Raw genomic sequence first — 21588 nt, 5'->3', positions numbered from 1 at the left:
TTTCCAGTTCAATTTAGTTTATTAGCATCCCAAAATCTCTGCATACAGAACAACTTAATGGTTTATTTAAGAAATGGAAATTAGTATTAAGTAAAAACTTCACCACTATTAGAGACAGAATGCAATTATTTTCTCGAACCAACGACTTTTACTTCGAAACTGAGACGATCTGTTTTCCAATATTGCCTCCATTCATCATGGACTGGAAAGCAGCTTCAAGGGAAATAATGAAATAAGTTAGTGCCAAGCAAAACAAGCCAAGTAGCTTCTAAAAAAGAAACCAAAAATGGTAGAAGCAAATGTATTAAGCAGCTCCCCAAAAAGGAGAGATACTACTTTGGACCTAAACATATTTATCCTTAATGATGTGCTAAATTAAGAAGGGGATTAAAAAAAGCTACCCTGTAAAACTGCTAATGATCTGTCACACATATAGCAAAGAGAGACAAGGCATGATTGGACAGCCCACAAATGCTGTGGGTTTCACAAACTTTTGCAAGAAAAAAGGTTTATAAATATTGTACAATAGTGTGAAAAGCTGGTGCAAAAGAATATACCTTTGAGTAAACAAAGTATGATAAGTATGATATACGACTGAGATATTTGACCAAGTTACTTCAAAATACATATGTATACCAGTAAGGAGAAATTAGCAATGACCAGAATAAACTGAAATCTGTAAGATTTAGTTATCACTTAGTTCTACTAGTTTTCAGTCTTGTGGGACTAAAGACTAAATCATACTCTTCCCTCTTACTTGAAAGGGAACCATTCTTACAACACGTCTTGGATCACATAGCTCATGTCACCAGACCCCCTTCATTTTTGTATTTCCTTTGTTACAGATATTTTGAACAGGCTACAGGATATTCTGTTCTGTTAAAAAAAAATTAGTTTTTACTTTCTTTAGCAATATGCTTTGCCCTTTCTTGTGTGTACTTTTCACTTTTTTTTGTTAGCAAATCCAATAACAACCTCTGTTAGATACTAGTTTTTTAAAGTATAAGTTCAAGGATTTCAAAAAAAGCATTTCCTTACACACAAGTTCTAAGAAATAGGCAGCACTTTAAACCTCTAGGATCAGGATGACTATCACTGGCTGCTAAGGTAACAGTCTAAGAATAAACTCCCCTCAGTACTAAAACAACAACAACAATCTAAATTTATATTCAATGATTTTTTTTAATATGCAATAATTTTCTTACAGAACATTCTAACAATCTGTAAAAAAATATTTTATTATAACATAAAAACAATATTTTTGATAAAATAGAAAAATCTAAGTTGCCAAATGAAACAAAGAAGGAAGTTAGCCTCTAATGTCATTGTATTTTATCAGGTTATTATTCTTAGAAAATGATGTAAAGATCTTACCACCGATGTTTGCTAAGCCTTCTACCACGGTCTCTCTGACCTGTCAATGCAAACAAGCCCTTTCAGTTTTCCTCAAGCAAAAGTAGCATTTCACAATTCTTAGCAACACGGTAAGAAACTGCCATAGAAACTACCAAAATCTAAAGACTTCTCGCTCCAATAGACAGCGCTCTGTTTGGACCAGGTTCTTTCATCAAGAGAGGTGTGAATATTTTCTGGTAAATTTGCATGTGATTTAATTCTTCAGTCAGATCTCTGCCCCTGCCAAAATTTAGTATCTTGGTATTTTCCCAGGAAGATTTACTGATTACTTGAAGAAACAAAAACTAATTCAGACAGACCTCACAGGCAAGGCACGTTTAAGCATATACCCATCACAAAGCAATAAACTGTGATTTTAAAGCTTGGAGCAAAATTTCAGACAAGATCCTCAAAAGCATTCAGGACATTTAACTAATCAGGTATTTGAAAGAACATATTTTTGAAAGTCTGAATCTTTAAGTAAAAAAGCACTTGCACCCTATGCTGAAATAAAGAATACAGATATCAGCAGCATGTAATCAGAGAAGTCTGTCATACTGCAGTCAGACCATCCTCAGCAGGTACCTTTTAAAACAGTGCTATCTAAAAAGCTTTCAATTATACTTACACATTTTTTAAAAAGTCTCTTCAATCCTGAGGCACAAGAAAAGAGCCAGAGACAAAGAAATTAGTCCTCTTGTAGTAGGAGATAATACTAAAGGCCATAGATAAAACCTAAAAGTTCTCACCTTCAGTTTACCCTCTTGGATCCACTGGCAGAGTTGTAATACACTAGCTTCTTGTTTGTCCATGTAGTTCAACACTAAGAATCTTTCCCTGTGAAAGAAAAGAATGAGCTTTGAGTTTAGAAACCTTGGTCAATGTACTTGAAAATCTTTACAAATCTTTTCAGGAAACAACCTTGTTGAAATGGAAAGGTTATGAGCATGAATTACAACGAAATGTAGCTCAGGGTTTTGCCAGCTTGTTGTGACAGCTTCCTGCAGTGGGAGCTTGACAGTAACATCAGTCTTAGACAGGTAATTCTGTTCAATTATCAGAAAGAGGAGAGTAATAAAAATCAAGTAGTATCACCAGAACAAGCAAATATCCATAAGATGTGAGCAAATTCCTTTGGTTCGTTTTTTTTTTTTTTTTTTTTTTTTTTTAATTGGTAGGGAGAAAAATTAGTGGACCTGGAACTAGATGATGAGAATAACTTAATTTTCAGGCTCCCCACAATTGTGCATATCCTGATGTCATGACTTTCTATAGCAATTGAGAAACTGAAATGATTATCAAAAATGATAGCTACTTGTAGGAACATGCTGACTAAATTCTCTACTGCGTTCTACTAAGCATGGTGTATTTTACTATTTTTATCCATTTTTAAGAGGGCAGACAACAGTAACAGGGACAAGGAAAGATTTTAATTAGAAGAGATCGATTTATTTGCACAGAAATCAAGTCTCCAAAATGTCCTGCAATACAACGACTGAAAAGTCTCCTAAGAATCTCCTCCTAATCTCTGCCTTAGGTCCATCTGAATTCTAAGAGGAGATTCAGAAATTCCCAGAGTCAGAACATAATACAAATGTTTTATCCATATATATCTGTCACACCTACAGTTCCATTATCTCATAACTCCCCAAACACTAAAAATGTAATTTCAATAAAATCACTGCATCAGCTGCATCCTTACTTTAAAAAGAATTGATTTTCTCTCTGCCTGAATGACAACATTTTGAGAGAAGGCACTTTGCAAAATACCTGAGGAACAGAACTATAGCAACACCTTCCCTTGTTCTAAGAATTTTCAGGGATTCCAGGATTAAATAAAGCAACCTCAATCAAAATGTAACAACTGACATCTACGATTCGATACAACAACATACAACATCCTTTCCCATTTTTTAACTGATAAAGACAAATGTAAGAGAAAGGATCTACTGATATCATGATTATAAATTTCCTTTTTAGGCACGGCAACACTCTCTTCTGATTATCAGTAGCTACTGCAGATTACAGACTACCTTCCAAACATCATGTGCATAATCTACCCAGAACCTGGTCACAAGTTCCGGAGGAGAAATGTACCTTGTGATGTTCCTTTCTTTCTGTATTTTTTCTATGTCAGGAGGCAGTGGAGGGGGATAAGGCACATCTTTGTTATACTGAGAAATCTGTCCACACAGGATGATATGGCTGTTCTGATTCATCTGTTTGGGACAGCACAAAGTGAGAAAAATTACATTCCTCGGTCTCAGAAACTAAATTTTTCAAAGATGCAATAGATGATACTGCAAAATTTTCACTAGCCACATTTCCTATGAAAGAGTGGGAGAATTGCATGCACTTCAATCTATGACAACATTCAAATACATAAATGCAAGGCAATAGTGGAAAAATAAATGCTATACAGCCTAGTGTAATTTAAAAAGACACAAAATAGAAGGAATATAGGAAATTGTTATCTTACTGTGGGCCCCCAGGATCAGCACCTGAAGTCAATCACTGAAGTGGAAAGCCTGCTCTGCTGTATTACAGGCTGGACTCCAGTATGAATTAATTGAAAGCCGGGCATACAGACATTGGAGAATGACTAGAATAAACCTGACAGCTGGAATAATCACCTGACTTATAACTGTATCACTGATGTCTCCACCAACATTGTCAAAGTAAACATCCACACCACCTGGGCAGAGTTCACGTAGCTGTTTTGCCACATCCTCCTTCTTGTAATTGATAGCAGCATCAAACCCCATTTCTTGGACCAAAATGGAGCACTTCTCATCTGTGCCAGCAATCCCCACCACTCTAGAGCAGCCCTCCAGACGGCCAATCTGCAGGCACACAGTTAAAAAACCAAAACAAACCAACCAACCAAAACCCCCAAACAATAAAAACAAGTTAGAGATCATTCATCTGCATAAAAGTACCAGTGGAAGAAAGGGAGTCTTAAGGGGTGTTACAGTTATTCCCCATCCCCCTAAACCCCAGGCAGCAAAAACTCCCATCTCATGTGACACAGCTGCCTCTTGTCACTCCCTCCTCACAACTACATATGGGGCAGGTACAGTCAAAATTTGCCATCTTTTGAAACTCACTGACTGCAGGAGACTATGTTTGCAGAGTCACAAATGACTGCCAGTACTGGAGAACCAAATATAGTAGAAAACTACCATCTGCCAAGTAATGCCTTTTCCTGGTCTTAAAATCAAGAGTCAAACACGGTTAGAAGGGGAAAAGGGATTTTACCTTGGTATTTATTTTAAGGATCCTTAGGTGCACATGTCCAGGTCAAATGCACTGAAATGCACACCACAATGCACACCCCCAAAAGATCTGGTATAACACTATAGGTCTTACTAATTAACATATCTATCCAAAATTCCCCAATGAGAGGCTTGAATAAGCCCCCCTCCCCAAGGAACCTTCCCCTGGGCGGTTCTATCTTAGTTTACAGAATGTGTTCTGGCAAGGACCTTGGTCTCTCTTGGCACACTAACCCCTAACTACGAAGTTTCTAAAATGTTTAGTCTTCTAGCTGAACAAACAAGTCCAAGAATGTAACACTAAGAATACAGAAGTTGCTAAAAGGTATAACAGGGGTATAAAAGAAAAGGCAAAAATCTTCATGGCATCACAAGTACCATAACATAACTAATAAAAGGCAAATAGAAAATGAGACAATAACTTATTTAAATACAATCTTCATAGATTTGCTCATGCATTGTTTCTTCATAGCTTCTCTTTATTAGGTCTAAAGTTTGCTTGTGTATATGTATGAATACATCTAGAGAGATATTTGTAGATAAGCACATACACACTGCAAACAGGTTCCGCAAAGCGGAGGAGGATAAAAGGACTGTAAATCTCAAAACACAAAGGATGTCATGGAACACAGCACAAAGGGTTTACCATATTTTTTTACTATTTTCTAATAGAGAAGAAAGTCTCCAGTCAATAGAGTGTTGGAATGGTAGGCTACCATATAAATGTATAATAAATACATGCATATATACCATCTATTTTACTTGTGCTAGCAACAAGTAATCACCACCATCAGTTTTCTCCTCTCCCTACCTCATGAAACTTGAGTTTCATATGTAAAGTCTTTCACAGAGTGTGTGCCAAACCTGTGAAACTAGCCCTTCCCATGGCATTATACCTGCTCATGTTTACAATGATTTTATCTGTATGTTTAATAACCAGCATGTTTCAGAAGACAAAACTTGGTAACACAGTATGTCCTAAGCCTACACCTACCTGGCCGGCCAAAGAGCCACAGGCACCGGCTGCTCCACTCACCACCATGGTCTGATTTGCACCTGCAGTCACATGTCCTTTCTCCCTGATTCCCAACAGGGCTGTCAGTCCCGTGATGCCGGCTGCACCCAGAAAGTAGGAAAGGCGTCCATTTACAAGTTGTGGAACAAGCTAGGGAACAGAAACGCGTGGTGGAGGTCATTTGTTTCTAACGTTTTGCTCTTTGATTGCCTGAAGGCAGAAGACTAATTCAGGATATTTACCAGGTAAGGTACAATTGGTAGGGATGGGCTATCTCTAGCTCCAGTCTAATAACAAGTTTGTACAAAAATGTTAAGTCTCTGTGGTTTTAGAAAATGTTTTCAAACAAAGTTAACTCACAAAAACTTAAATTATGGAAGCATTAAAAAGCAGTTGGGAGATAAGAAGTTTCCAGCAATGGTGAACTATTCCTATGCTAGCATAAAGGATATAAATGCATCATTTTACCAAATATAGTGATTGCAGATTAGTGGCAGAGAGTCCTAAAGGAAGGAGTTTATTGGGAAGTATAAATTCTCAAACTACAGTAAATTTCTGTTACAAGAGAACAATCAACATCGTATCCCCAATGCACTGAAACCTCTCCACTTTCAACTTAATATTGAATACCCTTTCTTATGTGGATGTAAAACCTCATATAGAAGCTTTTACTAACATAAGTTAGTAAAATAAATATACCTAAAACCTTTTATATCTTACAATTACACTCTCATGAAGAATGAGTTATATTAGAATTAAAATAATTAAGAGAATTAACTAACTGAAGCAGCTTCAGGGCAATTTATTGATAAAAGCAACAATTTAAATAATACTGGCCTGTCTGTTAACCAGCAAAAGCATTTACATTTTTGTTACGGAAAAAAAAATTGATACAAATTTTGGCACCTATGGGTTGCTCTGCTTTTTGAGAACTGATTGTTTCAATAGGTATGCTTGTTTTTCACTAAAAATATTGTCATTAGCTGCTATTTACAAATTGTGGAACAAGCTATTTAGGGGGGAAAAAAGGGTTTCGGGGAAAAAACAGTCACAACCTGGGATTTGTATTTGTATTACCTTTTGTAGCAAGCTTCCATCCAGAATTGCCACTGTCTGCCAGGGCCAAGTGAAGGAAGTTACAAAGTCTCCTTTAGCAAGGTTATCGTGCTTGCTCTCCTCCACAACCCCGATGCCCCCACCATCAGCAACTTCAGACAGCTGCCAGGGCTGCAGGTAATCTGAGCCCGTGTCCTCATTCATTCGGCAGCGCTGAAAAACAAGGCTTTATTGAAAGGCTCTGGTGGAACACCACTTGTTTATCAATTCAAATTGAGTGAGGGATGAGATGTGTTTAAAACTGCAAACACAAAGGGCTACTCAAAAATCTCTGAATAAGCCCCAAGTGTTCATAATCTTTTCTTAGATCCTTCTTTCCCCTTGTTTGCTCAGTACAGGAGAATGGACCATCCTGATCTCCTCCAGCACTGTTACCAAAGCCAACACATTCTACAGAAGTTGGCTCAAAGGCACCAGTGCAATTGATAATGGCAAGCTTGGGTCTGATGAGAGTCCTACAAATGCCATTCCTTAACTGAAGGAATCCTAGAAATGCAGGATAAAAAAACCACCCAAAAGTCATTTAGTCCATGCCTGTGCACTGAAGAGCAGTCAAATATATGCAGACCACCCCTGACAGACATCTGTTTAATGAAACATCTTGAAATGTGATGTATTTTCTTCGCAGCTTCTCCTGTAGCTACAGCTAGTATTTCAGGATTCTTAAGCTTTTCCTTAATTACCAAACTAAATGTACTTTCCTGAAATGTAGACTGTTTCTTTTCTGCTACCGCCATCTATGGAGGGAATAAATGATTGGAATTCTCTTTATAACAAACTTTTACAGACTCTGTCTGGTTGTTCTACTTTCACTTCCATTTCAACCCACAATTCTTCCAACCACATGATTTCTGTAATTGTGCATGACTGGGGGAAAAAAAAAATATAAAAAAGGCCAAGTTCAGAAAAAGCTGATACAAACAAATCTGTAATGGCAGACCAGAGCTCATGGTCTTTTCCTGGTCCTATAAAGTCATATTCCTACATATATCCCAGGCATATTAATGCCAAATTCTTTCCCAGTACAACTTCATCAGAATGAATACAATTACTAAGTTATACTAGACATATTTGTTCTGTAATTGGTAGCTTTGGTGTTAAACATCATGACAGGTACAGAATTGAAGGTACTTTAAAAAACAAATTCTGGCTTAGCTCTAAGTTCAGCACCTACCATGTAGGGGTCCACTGAGAGGTAGAGAGTTTTAACACGCACTTGTCCTGCTTGGACTGTATCTGCTATTGTACTTTGCTCCAGTCGGAAGTTTTCAGCCACTGGCACTCCATTCTTACCTAGAGTTATTTTAAAATTAAACAAATAAATGAATCAATATAGAGCTTCCCTTAATCAGAGAGGGAAGGCCTTTTTTTAAGGTAGTCCTTTTTAGAATAAATTAGGTTATATGTTTACTCAGGTATAAAACTACCAACCAACTACTCTCACTTTTCTGCCTCTTCTGACTCAAGTGAGACTGAGGGAATACAGACCAGAGCCACTGCACATGCACCTGCTGCAAGGGCATCCCTTCACAGAGACTTCCTAACATTAAAGCTTCCCAAAAAGACCCATAAAACTGTGGTAAGAACCCCAGAACTGGAGGCTTCATCCTCAGGTTGGTACCACATGCAGCAGATCAATCAGACAACTGGAACCACTAACACTGAGACAGCCAGACAGCCTTGCATATTTTAACTGCAGAGTGACTGCACAACTACAGCAGGCTCCTGCTGTAACATTTGAAAGACTTAATTGCAGGTCACACAATAGTTCTTAACTCTTAAAACTGTTTTAGCATTAAGCAGCATACAATACTTCCTCCAAAACTTAAAGTCTTCTATACCAGAAGATTTATGAACTCACTACTCAAAATACTGTGCTGATATCCATAACAAGGCAAATGTGTAAGTAAGAAAGTAAACAAAAGCTCAACAGCGTAAATTTAAAAAACAAACCCTTTGAAACATGAGAGGAATAAAAGATTCAATATTTACTACAAAGAAACAAAAATTAAAAGTAACAAAATATTGTAGACATCTCTTATAATGCAAAAAGAATAAATGTGAGAACTAAAAAGTCATGTTCAATAATCTTTCTTCACTTTCATCCCCTAGAGTTTTCTCATATATTATGTGTTAATCCTTTTTTCTCACCCAACAGTTTAGAAATCTGTATATACAGACTAAACAAATGCAGTTTGAATATATGTTATTTAATAATAGAAAGGTATTTATAATAATAAAGTTTACTTATATTAATAAACATAAACAAATTTAATATAAATGTATTTATGTTAATGGAAATGAATACATATATATATAAAAATAAATGCACTTTAAATAAACTTTATTGCTGCATGCAATATTAAGATACATAAAAGTCAGTATCTCAAGTTAGTTTCTGTTTCTACCCTCAGCATTTTGGAGCATTAGGCAATCAGAACAAACACCTTGTTTCTTTAGTGGAGAGAAATACATACCAGGCCGTGAATTCAGCACTACTCTTTGTATAATCATCTCTGCTTTTGCAGCAATTTCACACTGGATTTCTACAAAAGAAAATGTTGTTTGAAGCCCCGAAACATAAATGTTCTTGAAAAAAGAATATGGGGCAAAGTACTCAGTAATCTGGAAACTGGGGATGGAATACAGACCTCACCAACTTCAGTGTCCATGCCCAAGGAAGATATAAAGGATCATATAAACCAACCTCAAGCATAAAATAAACAAATGTGTGAACAAGGAGTTTCCCTGTTTATCTTATTGAAGCCCTGATTTTATACAATGTCACAGCTGCACCTACTGGAAAGATGGAAAATTGTAATGTACCATGCTCCCTCTAAGACCATCACCATCCGCTACCAGGCAGCAGGAGACGTGTTTGATTTGCTTTCCTGCGCTGAGAACACCCTGTTCCCACCTAAAAGACACAGAGGCAATTATCCACACAAAGTCAGGTGCCACTCAATAAAAGGCAGCCAGGCACACCAGAATAGCAGTGTGCAGGTACATGAAAAAAGACATTGCTGTGTAAGATGTTTGGTAAGAAAAAGCAATTCTTTCCATTAGCCTCTCTATTAGAGATGAGAAAGAATGAGATCACCACTTAATCTCTTCTACATAAAAATTTCTCATTGAATTTCAACATTTTAAAAGAGGATTGTAAAACTGTGATTTTGCACCTGTGAGACTCAAACTTATTAAGAGGAAGTTAACCTGATAAAAAAGCCCCATGATCATACATGCTTTCAGATCTAATACAAAATAAAGATGTTACTACTGTTTTCAGCTGACAGCCATAAATAACCAACCTCCACATGAACAAAGGACATTAAGGAATGAAACATGATAGCTGACATCTTTGCCATAAGAAACAGCTTTGACAAGAACAGCAAATTGGAGCAAATCTAAAAGATGAGCCTAGAAAGAGTACATCATCACCACTTATCCAACATCTTTATTCTTTGAACACTGCAAAATACAGAACCTTGTCTGTACTGCTACAGTGCTTACGTAACAGCACTCACAAACCATCAAGAACTATAGCCTGGAATGCTGAAAAACATAATTTAAAAGTTATTAGGAGAAAAGGTGCACATCCCTTGCCATCCCTCCCCTCTAAGACACACAGCTGATTCAAAACACAAGTCTCTTGTTAAAGAAACACATCAAGGTTTAACATTTTATTATGTTTGCACTTGAAAAGCTACTTACTTGCAAAAAGTTATTCAAAAGTTATTTTCTTTCCAGTATTTCAACACCTAAGGATGCTACAAGATAAGCTACAAGGAATGAATCTCAAATGTGTCTTTACAGCATCACATAATTGAAAAATAAGTGACCTGTCGAGTTCTTTGGACAAAACAATGTAGAACAACAGTCTAAAACTGGAAAAAGGAAAAAAAAACCCCACACTTCGATGAAATTACTAGTTACTGTTTATAAACAAAAATGAGCATTGAAAATTAAGGACTTTACAATTAAAAATCAAAACAAGAATCCATCTTTATACCCACACAGCTGATACGATCTCTAGAACATAAATAATGTAAAATCCTAACAGGAAGGATAGCCTAAAATAAACTTTGGCAGATGTTAGGTTCAACATCGTACTCAGCTCTAGACTTCCTGTGTGATCATGGGCACATCACTCTGTATTTGTTTTACAGAATATTTTTCAGAACAAAACTCCAAATTCTTCCTGATAACATCTGCCCAATAAAATTACATTCAAGTAGTACAGTTGTTATCCCCAGAGCAATTGTTTTAGCATCTGAGAATTTCTGCTAATACAATGAGCATTTTATAAACTGTCAGATGTGTCCAGTGCAGTTTAAAAGGACAAGCCTACTCTAGTAAATGATTTGCACACACTCACAACTTGGTCGAAATTTATAACCACTAATCAAACTGCTCTGTGCAGAAATAATGAGTTAAGAATGCAGTGAATATAAACCAACAGCATCTGGCAGCTCACATGAAATCTGGGCAAATCACTCCTCAATATGTACTATCCATATCCGTGGCTGAGGGTTTGATCCTCTGTTTACAAACAACACAGAGCAGGCAGAATTGCTGTACAGTCAAAACTGCTGACTCAATTTTTGTTAGCCTGAAACTAAATATGTGTATTATGCAAACACAAAAACCCAATCTGAACAAGAGAGGATGAAGATAATTTTTATTGTGACTAACATACTCCTGAAATATCTGCTTTCTATGATTGTACAGAAGAAAAAACCCCCAGTTTTATAAAGAAAAAAAAAAAATCAAAGTTATTAACATACTAAAAGGAAGACAAAGCAACACAGAGCAGCATAGAAAGATGTGAGTAGAAAAATTATCCAGTGTAAGTTTAGACTACTTCTTTGAATGCCTGACATTTTGAAGGAACAAAACCACTGTTTATTTCCCAGTTTGCTTTCACAGCTTTTGTTTGAGGAGCCTGTGTACTGATTCAATTTGAAGATCTTCCAAATACTGTCAGTGGGTGGACAAAAAGTGAAACTGGCAACTGAATTGTCACTCATTCTATGACAGCTGCGACAACAAATACAACACTGCAGATGGACATTTACTTCTAAATAGGACTGCACCTACAGTGGAAGTCAGCAACACCATTACACAAGCCAATGGGGTCACAGTAACACCATACCAACATTAAGAATCAAACTTTCCTCACATTACAAACAAACAGAACTGACTAAAGAAAATAAGTAGAGGCACCATATTTTAGCACTGTAAAGTGAGGAAAGCTTTTGGGAAAAGAGAACCAATTTTTTTTTTTTTTTAAGTGAAAGAAAGGGGATTTGTATCATATAAGCAATTCCTTTCAATACGTGCATAGAGCCAGTGTGCAGGATGTTTTGGACTATTTTTTTTTTAAAGACAACACAAAGCAACACATATTGTTACTTTTTAGCTTTTCCAAACAAAAATAATCTGAGTTGGTTTTACTCTTTAAATCAAATAGAGTAAAAATTCCAAGTTTTAACATCATTGTTCTATGCCAATCACCTTATCTACCCTATGAGTACATCAGGAGGATTAGGCAGCACAACAGCAGCATCTTAGGGAGTCTCAAGTATGTTTTAGCCCAGTTTTACTCTTACCTCTTTTTCCCCTTGCCTTTCTTCCCCCATTTTTTCAGAGACACATGACAACTCCTTTTAAAAACGTTAAATAAATTCCTCAGTGCTAAAATGTTCCAGTTTGTTTGCCCTGGGCTTGGTTCCCAGAACTTCTTGTTTCTGAGACTGCCCGTAAGGCGGTTTTCAGTTGCATACACTCTTGCCAAAATGAGTCACCTGCTTCCAAGTCATTAAAGCCCATGCCAGATGCAGTCTAGTTAAAAAAAAAAAGGAACAGCAGGTAGTACTGTATCAGGCCCAGGCAGCAAGGAGGAAGAAGTAGGCAATCTAAACAGAGAACAAGATTTGGGAGCCTTCTGAAACTGTGATGTCAAAATGGCTGGAGCAAGGATCCTCAAAGGAAACTCAAGGAAAGAAACTTCAAGACTGACTCTGAACAAGGAACATGCAGGAAAGAAAGATGGGAAGAACTGGGACTAGGAATCAGTAAGAACAGAGAAACATGGCAAGAATAGCAACTTAATGGCCAGTAAAGCAGGGGAGAGTGAAACAAAATGGGGAAAGAGAACTGAAGAAACTGGGAACAATGAATAAGACAAACAAGCAAACTGAGATGGGAATAACTGGTGAAAAAAAGAAAGAAGAAACAACTGTAACTGGCAAGGTGATGGAAATGGAAAAGCAAATGTAAGGGATTAAGCACCAAAGTTTCCACCAGCTCCACTAAGGAGCTCTACATTTGATTAATATTAGTTAATGGCAAGCCAGAATCAATATTGACTGTCATGAATGGAGAAAAACACATGCCATAAAAAGCTAAGCACTTTCATGAACGGAACCAATAAATTTAGATTTCCTAATGTTCCATGTCTCATCACTGAATTCTCTGATGAGAAGTTCCTCCCATAGCATTTTCTTCATGTGGATTTTCTGACACACTATAAGAGTTGAAGGAAGGCTTCAGTCTTTCCTCCAAAGCAGAAGCAGATGAAAAAGACAGTGACAATAGTTGTAGGATCTTGATCCAGCCATCTCTTTCTTTATATTCCTAAGAAGCCTAGTATCTTTCAGCTTTTTATCAGATTTTCCTGACCTATGGAGCAAAAGTTCCAGTTGGTAAACACATTTGTATCTACATACAATAGAACTGTATAAATGTTACTTTTTCAGATTTAGGTGCCAAAAAATTATCTAAAAACTTTCAAGTACCACATCTTGGACTTTTTATCTTTTTTTAATAAATAGTTGCATTGATGGAAATTGTTTAAAATACCGTATTTGTATTTTAAGGACTACTTCTTCTTAGCATAATTTCACATAAGGAGTACAGATTGCTCCCAGGAGGGCAGGAGCATCACCCGATGGGGTTTTTGAGAAGCCTATGATGCAGTTTGCAGGCTCCCACGTGAGACCCATCTCAGAGAGCCTACTGACTACCCACTTTCCCAGGTATGCCCAAAGACCAAGTTAGAAAGCAGTGCTGCCAAAGGTGGAAGAGCCTCTGGGGAGAGCCTTGGAGACGGGTCGTTAGCAGTTTCGGAAGCCGCAGACAGAACAGCCCAGGAGAGAGAACCCCAGAGAGGCAGAGGCAGCGCAGGGCGTTCAGTGCTACAGGCTAGTCCGGGGCTGCAGTGGGCTCCGCTCCTCTCCTCCGGGATGCCTCCACCGCCCCGCGACGTGTTTCGATCGGGGGCTCAGTAAAGCTCAATTCGAGCTCCCGTTCCAGGGATCGGGCAATGGCAACAGCCTCTTCCAACCCCTTCCGCACCTGTGCCCCCGCCTGCCCTGCAGCGAGGAAGCGCTAATCCCTGAGGATACGACTCCTGGGAAGGAGAGTACCGGCTCTACCAAGCACCCCCCGGCCCAGGCCGAGCCCCGGCTGCCCCCCGGCACCGCTGCGTCCCCTCAGACCGCGAAGCCCCCGCTCACCTCGAGTCGGCCCCGCGCCCCCCAGAGAACACTCAACCCCGCCCCGATCCCGCGCGCACGCGCGCGGACCTTAAACAGGGAAACGCTGGGGAGCCCCGCCCTTAAAGCGGCGATGCCCCGAGCCCGGCCGCGGTGGCCTGAGGTGAAGCGCGGGTGGGGCGATGGCGGAGCAGTCCCTGAATCGCATAATCACACAGAGTTGGAATTACGGTTGGAAAAGGCCTCCAAGAGCATCGAGCCAACCTTTCACTGGACACCACGTTGTCAACTACACATGGCACTAAGTGCCGCATACGGTTTCTTGAACACCTCCAGGGAATGGCAACTCCACACCTTCCCTAGGCAGCTGGATTCCGGTTAATGCTTAATAACTCACTCAGTGAAGAAATTATTCATAATGTCCAACCTGAACCTCCGCTGGCACAGCTTGAGGCCATTTCCTCTTGTCCTATTGCTGGCTGCCTGGGAGAAGAGACCAAACCTCACCTGGCTACAACCTCCTTCCAGGCAATTGTAGAGAGCAATAAGGTTACCCCCTGCCCCCAAGTCTTCTTTTCTCCAGGATAAACACCCCCAGCTCCCTCAGCTACTCCTCACATTTGTGCTCCAGACCCTTCACCACCTACATTGCCCTTCTCTAGATCTACTCCAGCACCTCAATGTTTTTTTTTGTTGCGATGGGCCCAAAACTGGGCACAGCACTCAAGGTGTGGCCTCAGGAGGGCTGAGTACGGGGGGACAATCACTGCCCTGCTCCTGCTGTCCACGCTATTGCTGACACAGGCCAGGATGCCATTGGCCTCCCTGGCCACCCGGGGATACATTGGCTGATGTTCGTTTTGCTATCAACCAGCATCCCCAGGTCCTTTTCCTCCAGGCAGCTTTCCAGCCACTCTTCCCCAGGCCTGTAGTGCTGCATGGAGTCGCTGTAACCCAAGTGCAGGATTCAGCACTTGGCCTTATTAAACTGAGGCACTGACAGAAGGCATTTACAGTTTATGAGGGCACAGTTTCTTTGTGTAACACTGGGAGACATTTGCTCCTCGCTTGTTCCAGTGGACGAGATTTTGTTCATTGCTGCAATATAGGGCTATTTTATAGCCATTCCTAAAATTCCAGTAAAGTTGCTGTTGTGTGCAATATAATGTATTTACTATATATATGTTGTTTCTGTGCTTGAATACAGATGAAGGTGTTTCTTTCCTTAAAAAACATGTAGCAAGAGCCAGAGCTTTCCTGGGATGAGGCTCAGGTCTTGGTACTGCCTGACAGGATTACTCTGTATACTCACCCTGTGTTGTAGTGACTCACTGTGCTGTAAGGACAAACAGGTCTGTGAAGTGGCCACTGAGTTGGTGACAGCTACTGTGGAGCTTGAAATGACTGCTTCAGCCTGGAAAAACTCTTCTAGAGTAATGATTCTGATGACTTTGTACTCTGTCTCTCACATAAAGGCAGGCAAAGCCTTTCTATTGTAGCTTGACACATAGCACTGTAATATAGGTTTAAGTGAATGACTTATATTTGTGCCACCATAATATGCAAAACTTTGCAGTTCACATTATTTGAAATAACATCATTGGAACCAGAATGGTCTAGAGGGGGAAAAACGAAGTATGTTAGTAATGGGATTTATACTTTGTATGGTTTTTTTTCCCCAACTTGTATCAGCTGATCTCATGACAGGTGCACTTATTGCAAGTGTAATGCACTGAAAGCAAGCCTTGAGGGTTGAAATCATCTTGACAGTTTCAAATGGGCACATCTTGTGTGTAGGAGGCCTGCGTTCAAATGAATGAGCACTGACTTGCCTCCTACTTGTGCAAGAAAAGAGCAGCACAATTACAAAAACAACTATTTCAGAAAACAATGTCACAGGTCACTACATGAGCAAATAGGAAAATATGATGAAATGTATTACTGGAGAGCTTCCTGTTAATTTAGAAGTTGTGTATCTCAATGACTAGTAATAATTGAAAGAGAAGTGGGGAAAGAGAAAACATATGTTGTATTTTGGCAAGTGTACACATATTTTTTACCCCTGTATTATATAATATAATGACAATACAATTTCTGGTGTTTGATAACCTCCCAGACCCTTAACCCAAACACATTAAATAGTATTTTAGAATATCTGTACAGCCCCACTTTCTCTTGCCTGGTGCAGGGTGATTGTGTTTCCTCTGCAAACAAGGTTATCCTGGGAGATAGTTGCAGCAATCATCTGTATTTTGCTGTAAACATCTACGGTCACGCACACCCCCCCACCCTGCCTTGTCTCCTATGTTAAGTATTTTTTAAGTGAAGCTGTTGTAAAATAAACTCAGGTGTGAATTTAAAGTGCAGTAGCTATTCTGCACTGACTTGCCTTGTGGATACTTTTACTACTCTAAAAATGCTTTTTTGTGGTTTACCTTGATTCACCTCACACTGAACTGCAAAGTCACCCCACATGTGAAATAAAACTGTCTACACAAGCAGGCCATTGTGGAATAATTGTTACAGAACAGATATTATGCTACCACTTACAGACAAGTCTAAATCAACATCCATGTCATCATTTTAAAGTCAGTCAGAGATGGGGCAGAGATGAAATGGAGGATGTGTTTGAGCTGGAAGATGGTTGTGGTCATGGACAACAAACCATTGCTGCCTACCCAAATAGGGAATGTCACTCTGTGAAGCCTTACTTCACTGAACAGATATTCAAGGTATCCTCTGACCAACTTCAGGCAAATTTGAGAAAGCAAAAACATTTCTTGACCACATGGTGGGATAAAAAATTCCCATTTGATCCTCTTAAAACAAAGAGGGAGCAAAAAAGAGGCTTGTGGATAAAAAGTCATTAGCTCCCAAAATCATGTGTAAGCTTGGACAACGTGTAAAAGCGAAACAGCTGTCATGTCAAGAGTGGTTAAAATCATATTGCCATCAATTTCAGAGAAGCCAAAAACAATAGTTAAAATAAAATTCAAAAATCAAAGTCTGGAGACTTTCTTTTTTTTCCCCTTCCTCTAAAATTAACTGACTAACTGACTTCAAATTACCTTATTGTTCCTGTTTACCTGCTCTTAATATAGAAGCAACAAACTTACATATTCTGCCTACACTGTGAAGCTAAGATGTTTTTATAGTACAAAGTAATCCAAATTCGAAGATTTTCTGGGCTCATGGGTCATATTTATGAGTGTATGCCATAATAATTCACCTTTTACACATTGCCACATTCATGGGTAGCTCGCTCTTGGCAGATATGTGCCTTTTCTTTATTATTTTTAATTAATGTCACTATCATAAGTAGTCTTTAAATCTGTCTAGATGAATAATACAGATGTTGCTTGTGTAAGTGAAGTGCAGGTGTGTTTTGGCGATAAAAACTCCCTGGGTATGCATGAGCTCGAAGTGACGGCAGACTCTTTAGCCTGAATGTGTAGGGAGCAAAGTGGTCTATGAGGTCTCTCAAGAAACATCCTTCATGGAATCTGTGAAGAGAAATGCTCAGTTAGATTACTCAAATCCAGCACAATTTAAATCTTTATTTTTGATGTAGAATGTCTCTCATATGATAGGAAAGTAAAGTGTCATCTGCTGTGGGGAAGCATTTTTCTAAGGGTACAGAAAGTTGGAGAAACATTTTTAATCTATTCTTCAGAGAAGTGAGGTATCTTGAGAATACCTGCTGATAAAGAGCCCTTGTGGAAGAACTTGGTGAACCCTGTGTTCTTGGGTAACAAAACCCTCTTGGGTTTGCTTTTCCTACAAATTCTAAAGCACTGTTTCAGGCTGCAGCAAGAAAAATGATTGCAAAGTCATCTCTGGTATATTTGATGTTTCTGGTTTTCTAAAGTATTCGTTTACTAGTCTTCAGTTAAGTTTCTTGCACTTGTTGCTGAGCTAGGAGGCCAGACAATGAGAAACCTCCCTTGTTCATACAATGCAATGTCAACCAACAGCATGAAGTGCTGTTGAGTGTAATTTGAGCTAATCCACGTACGTTTGCATGAAATATTTTAGGAGTTTGCAGATGATTTGTTCTGGCAGCTAAGCTGTGGATGCAGTAGCTTCAGCAGAGGACAGTAACACCTTAGGTCATTACAACTGTTGGCAGTGACTCTTTGAATCAGCAAAAGCAATGCAATATACGAATAGAAAAATTTTAGCTTGAGACAGCTGCTGAGGTTGAACTGAGCTATTCAGCTGACCTCATGTCAGAGTGACATTCCGTGCTGTGGAGCCAATTTAAAGGTGATTTGTGAGCAGCTCAGCTCCCTGTTGGCTGAAGACGTTAGAAAGGGTAGATAGCTGTGGAAAGCAAGTTATCATCCAACTCAAGCTATGCCATCCACTTCTGAGTTGATTCTGCTTTTGCAATTTTTATTCACGCAGGTCCTCTTTTGTAAAAAGAAACAAACCCCACAATGTATCCCTTATGGACTGAGCATTAGCTTGGGGCAGGGATATTTGTGGGAAAGTTTTGCAGGTGACACTAAGCCACCATATGAGACTAATGTCTTCTGATGCTAATTACTGCCAAATCACAAAGTGGGCTTTGTCTGTACAGGTAAGTATACAGATAAGAAACAATTGCTAGTTTTAATGGTAACTTGTTTTTCTGATGTTTCATGCTTGGTAGTGTCTTGACCCATCTCTCTTTGTCATAATTTCAAAACCTTCATCTGGGTTCTGACGGTCCAAAGGACATAGGTAGGATTTGGATTTGCTCTGTTGTTAACAATTTTTGTGATTGTAAGGAAGCTTTGCTCTATAAACATACTTTGCTAGTCAAAACTACTGGTTTTGTTATAGATTTACACAGAAGACTATCTGTAGGACACATCTTGGAGAATCACATTCATTTTAAGGTAAAAAACTTCTTTTGTAAATTAAAAAAATATAATATGACAATAACACACCTTGATATGTGATTTCTGGAAGGAAAACACAAGCTCAAAAGTTTTCCCATAAATGTTGGGCCTGATCTTTAACCATTTGGTATTTTATAAAACCTTCTAATACCATAAAAAGTGATCAAAACATGTTATCAGTTTAATCTGATACTAATTATTACTGTTGGATCATCATAAACTTTTATTCATGATTTTGGTTCCTTATCGGTCTGTGCCTTTTCTTCATCCTTAAGAGAGGAAACAAAATACTGAAATACTTGTTGCAGAGAATGATCTTCCTGTTGTCTTTGTTTTGTTAGTGACAGTTTCTTAAATCCATTTTGGTATAACTACTTATTTAATGTTTATAAATGACCTGAGCATATTATAGATGAAAATGCTCTTGCTGCTGTGCAGTATCATGTCAGGATCACATCTTTCATTTTTTACTGCAGAACACTTGGGGAAATTAAGAACTTCTATTTTAGAACCACACTGCTAGATAAGCATCCTACGTCTGTGTAGGAGGTTTCTTTCTTTATTGCCTTGTGTGCCATTTCCATTTAATGATATCTCCCAGTTACACATAAAAAAAAAGAAAAGGTTCTATTAGTACTCTTTCCAAAATCTGCAACCAGTGAAGTATTAATGTAACTGTGGTTTTTCTGTCATACTCTAAGTTTCAGATATGTCTGTTTCATGACAAAAAGACCTTGAATTTTCCCAATGTAATATAAAGCATCACCACAGAAAAGTTAAAAAATCATTGTTACAGCCTGTAGTTGTTGTATATGCTTTGTAGGGCAAAATTGTAATTCAAAACAGGAAAGATTGAAGGGTTTTTACATGAAGAATTGTGATAACATTGAAAGCATTTCTTCTTACTGCTGGCTTTCCCAGTTTGTCTAAAATGTTTGAAAAAAAGTTATTAAATTCAAGTTATCCCTTATTTTTATTGGTTTCATAACTTACGTGCATGGAAATTTGCAACATTTATTGAAAAGGGAACTAAATTTTTCATTTATAAAGAACTGAGATTGTTGCAAACTAAGCTGCATTATGTGAGATTCCAGGATACTAGACCATCCTGAAAAAAGTGGCGAAGGAAGAAACGTGGTCACAAAAGCTCAAATTACTTACTCAGAACACAAAATGATTCTAGTACAGTCAAACTTGAACTGTGCTAAGATACGTTTCTTTAGTTTAAAATTGTTGGCAGCAAATGGTCAAGACAAGTGTTTCTGTCTGAATCAAGGACAGAAAACATATGAGCACCATTTGTTGAAAATGCTACTGATTGCTACATCAGAGCAAGAGGCGGCAGTGGGTGACAGACTGTGCTGCATAGTGAAATCCTAATATTAATAGAATACTTCACAGTATTCCTATTATTTTTCAGAACTGAAATTCAAATTCATTGGAAAACTGCTCTGTATTTTTAATTAATGCACCCTAATGCTAGAGGAACTAATGCTAGTGGCTTATAGAAACCCAAAAAGAAATGGGTCTTCTGGAAGCAGAAAAATATTGTTCGTATGAGGGATGTGTATGGGGCTGTGGGAAGTCACACATCATATATGCTGTGTAGCTTCCTTGTAAGACTCCTTGGTATGCTAGTCCTTGATCAAATAGAATTGAAAAATCCATGTTGTGGGTTTCAACCTAACTGTGGAAAAACATATTTGGGATGTAGATAAAGGTGAAAGCTGATGAAAGGAGAATAAAAGTAGGTGTAAACAAGGAGGAAAATTAAGGAGAAGGAAGCTGCTTCTGAAGGAACTTTTCTTGTACTAGCATCATGTTTCTGAAGTGCTATTTCTGAAAAGCAAGTACTGGTTTATCAAAGAGGGCTATGTAGATTTGCAAAGTCTCAAGATAACCAAAGGCATATTTTTGGAGCTTTGTGTAGGGCTTGTTTCAGAGCTGCTGGATATTAGTAGAAAGCTTCTCATCCATTCAGCATGTGAACGTGCTGGAAATTTACAGCACTTGGTTGTTATCAGTCAATTATTAATGACTATGATATCAGTAAATCAGCTGTTGTATTCCCCTGGCCTGGAAATGAGCATTTGCAGAGACATTCAGCTGTTTCCTCTACGGAAAAGAAGAGGGATCAGTAAGCACAACTGGCCTGGATGGAATTAATGTTACCGTATTCTAGGAGACTGTACTTGCCCTCATTACCATGGGTGATAAAGGGTTTTATTGAACATGTGAAACTTAGACAACAACTGTTCTGACTCTGCCTAACAGCTGCAGGATAACTGTGAAGATTGTCTTTTGAGAATGATCACCAGCTGGTAACTGGAAGGGCTGAAGCAGCTCAGCAAAACCGGCTTCAGATTATAACTGCATGCTGTGTCCTACCCAGAATAGCTGGTAGG

At 38.5% G+C, this 21588-nt stretch overlaps 1 protein-coding gene across 7 annotated transcripts; it reads right to left on the bottom strand.

Annotated features, from left to right (window-relative positions):
- On the bottom strand, window positions 1-14349 carry PTGR2 (prostaglandin reductase 2). 7 transcript variants are annotated; one of them, XM_019284669.3, is made up of 11 exons: window positions 12411-14236; window positions 9628-9718; window positions 9279-9347; window positions 7976-8094; window positions 6763-6954; window positions 5665-5835; window positions 4029-4238; window positions 3493-3614; window positions 2145-2232; window positions 1375-1414; window positions 1-213 (listed from the first exon to the last, which is right to left on the bottom strand). In XM_019284669.3, exons 3-11 carry the CDS (start codon window positions 9313-9315, stop codon window positions 149-151), a joined length of 1044 nt encoding a protein of 347 aa, XP_019140214.1. In that variant the 5' UTR covers window positions 9316-9347; window positions 9628-9718; window positions 12411-14236; the 3' UTR covers window positions 1-148. The 7 variants fall into 7 exon arrangements, with proteins under 7 accessions (XP_019140214.1, XP_010388210.1, XP_010388219.1 ...); XM_010389908.4 differs by lacking the exons at window positions 9628-9718; window positions 12411-14236 and adding an exon at window positions 14319-14346; XM_010389917.3 differs by lacking the exon at window positions 9628-9718.
- Window positions 14350-21588: the final 7239 nt, after the last annotated feature.

The sequence above is a fragment of the Corvus cornix genome, chromosome 5, assembly GCF_000738735.6.
Source record: "Corvus cornix cornix isolate S_Up_H32 chromosome 5, ASM73873v5, whole genome shotgun sequence".
Lineage (NCBI taxonomy): Eukaryota > Metazoa > Chordata > Aves > Passeriformes > Corvidae > Corvus > Corvus cornix.
Note: the sequence above shows the minus strand (reverse complement) of the source record. Positions and strands in the feature narration are given on the sequence as shown.

Bases quoted from the DNA above. Each gene is read 5' to 3' on its own strand.
- PTGR2 (XM_010389908.4), bottom strand. From the start codon at position 9,315: ATGATTATACAAAGAGTAGTGCTGAATTCACGGCCTG. The intron at 6,955-7,975 runs GTAGGTGCTGAA...CTTGTTTTTCAG, and splicing joins TCTCAGTGGACCCCTACATG to CGCTGCCGAATGAATGAGGA. The intron at 214-1,374 runs GTAAGATCTTTA...TTTCCCTTGAAG, and splicing joins AGGCTTAGCAAACATCGGTG to CTGCTTTCCAGTCCATGATG.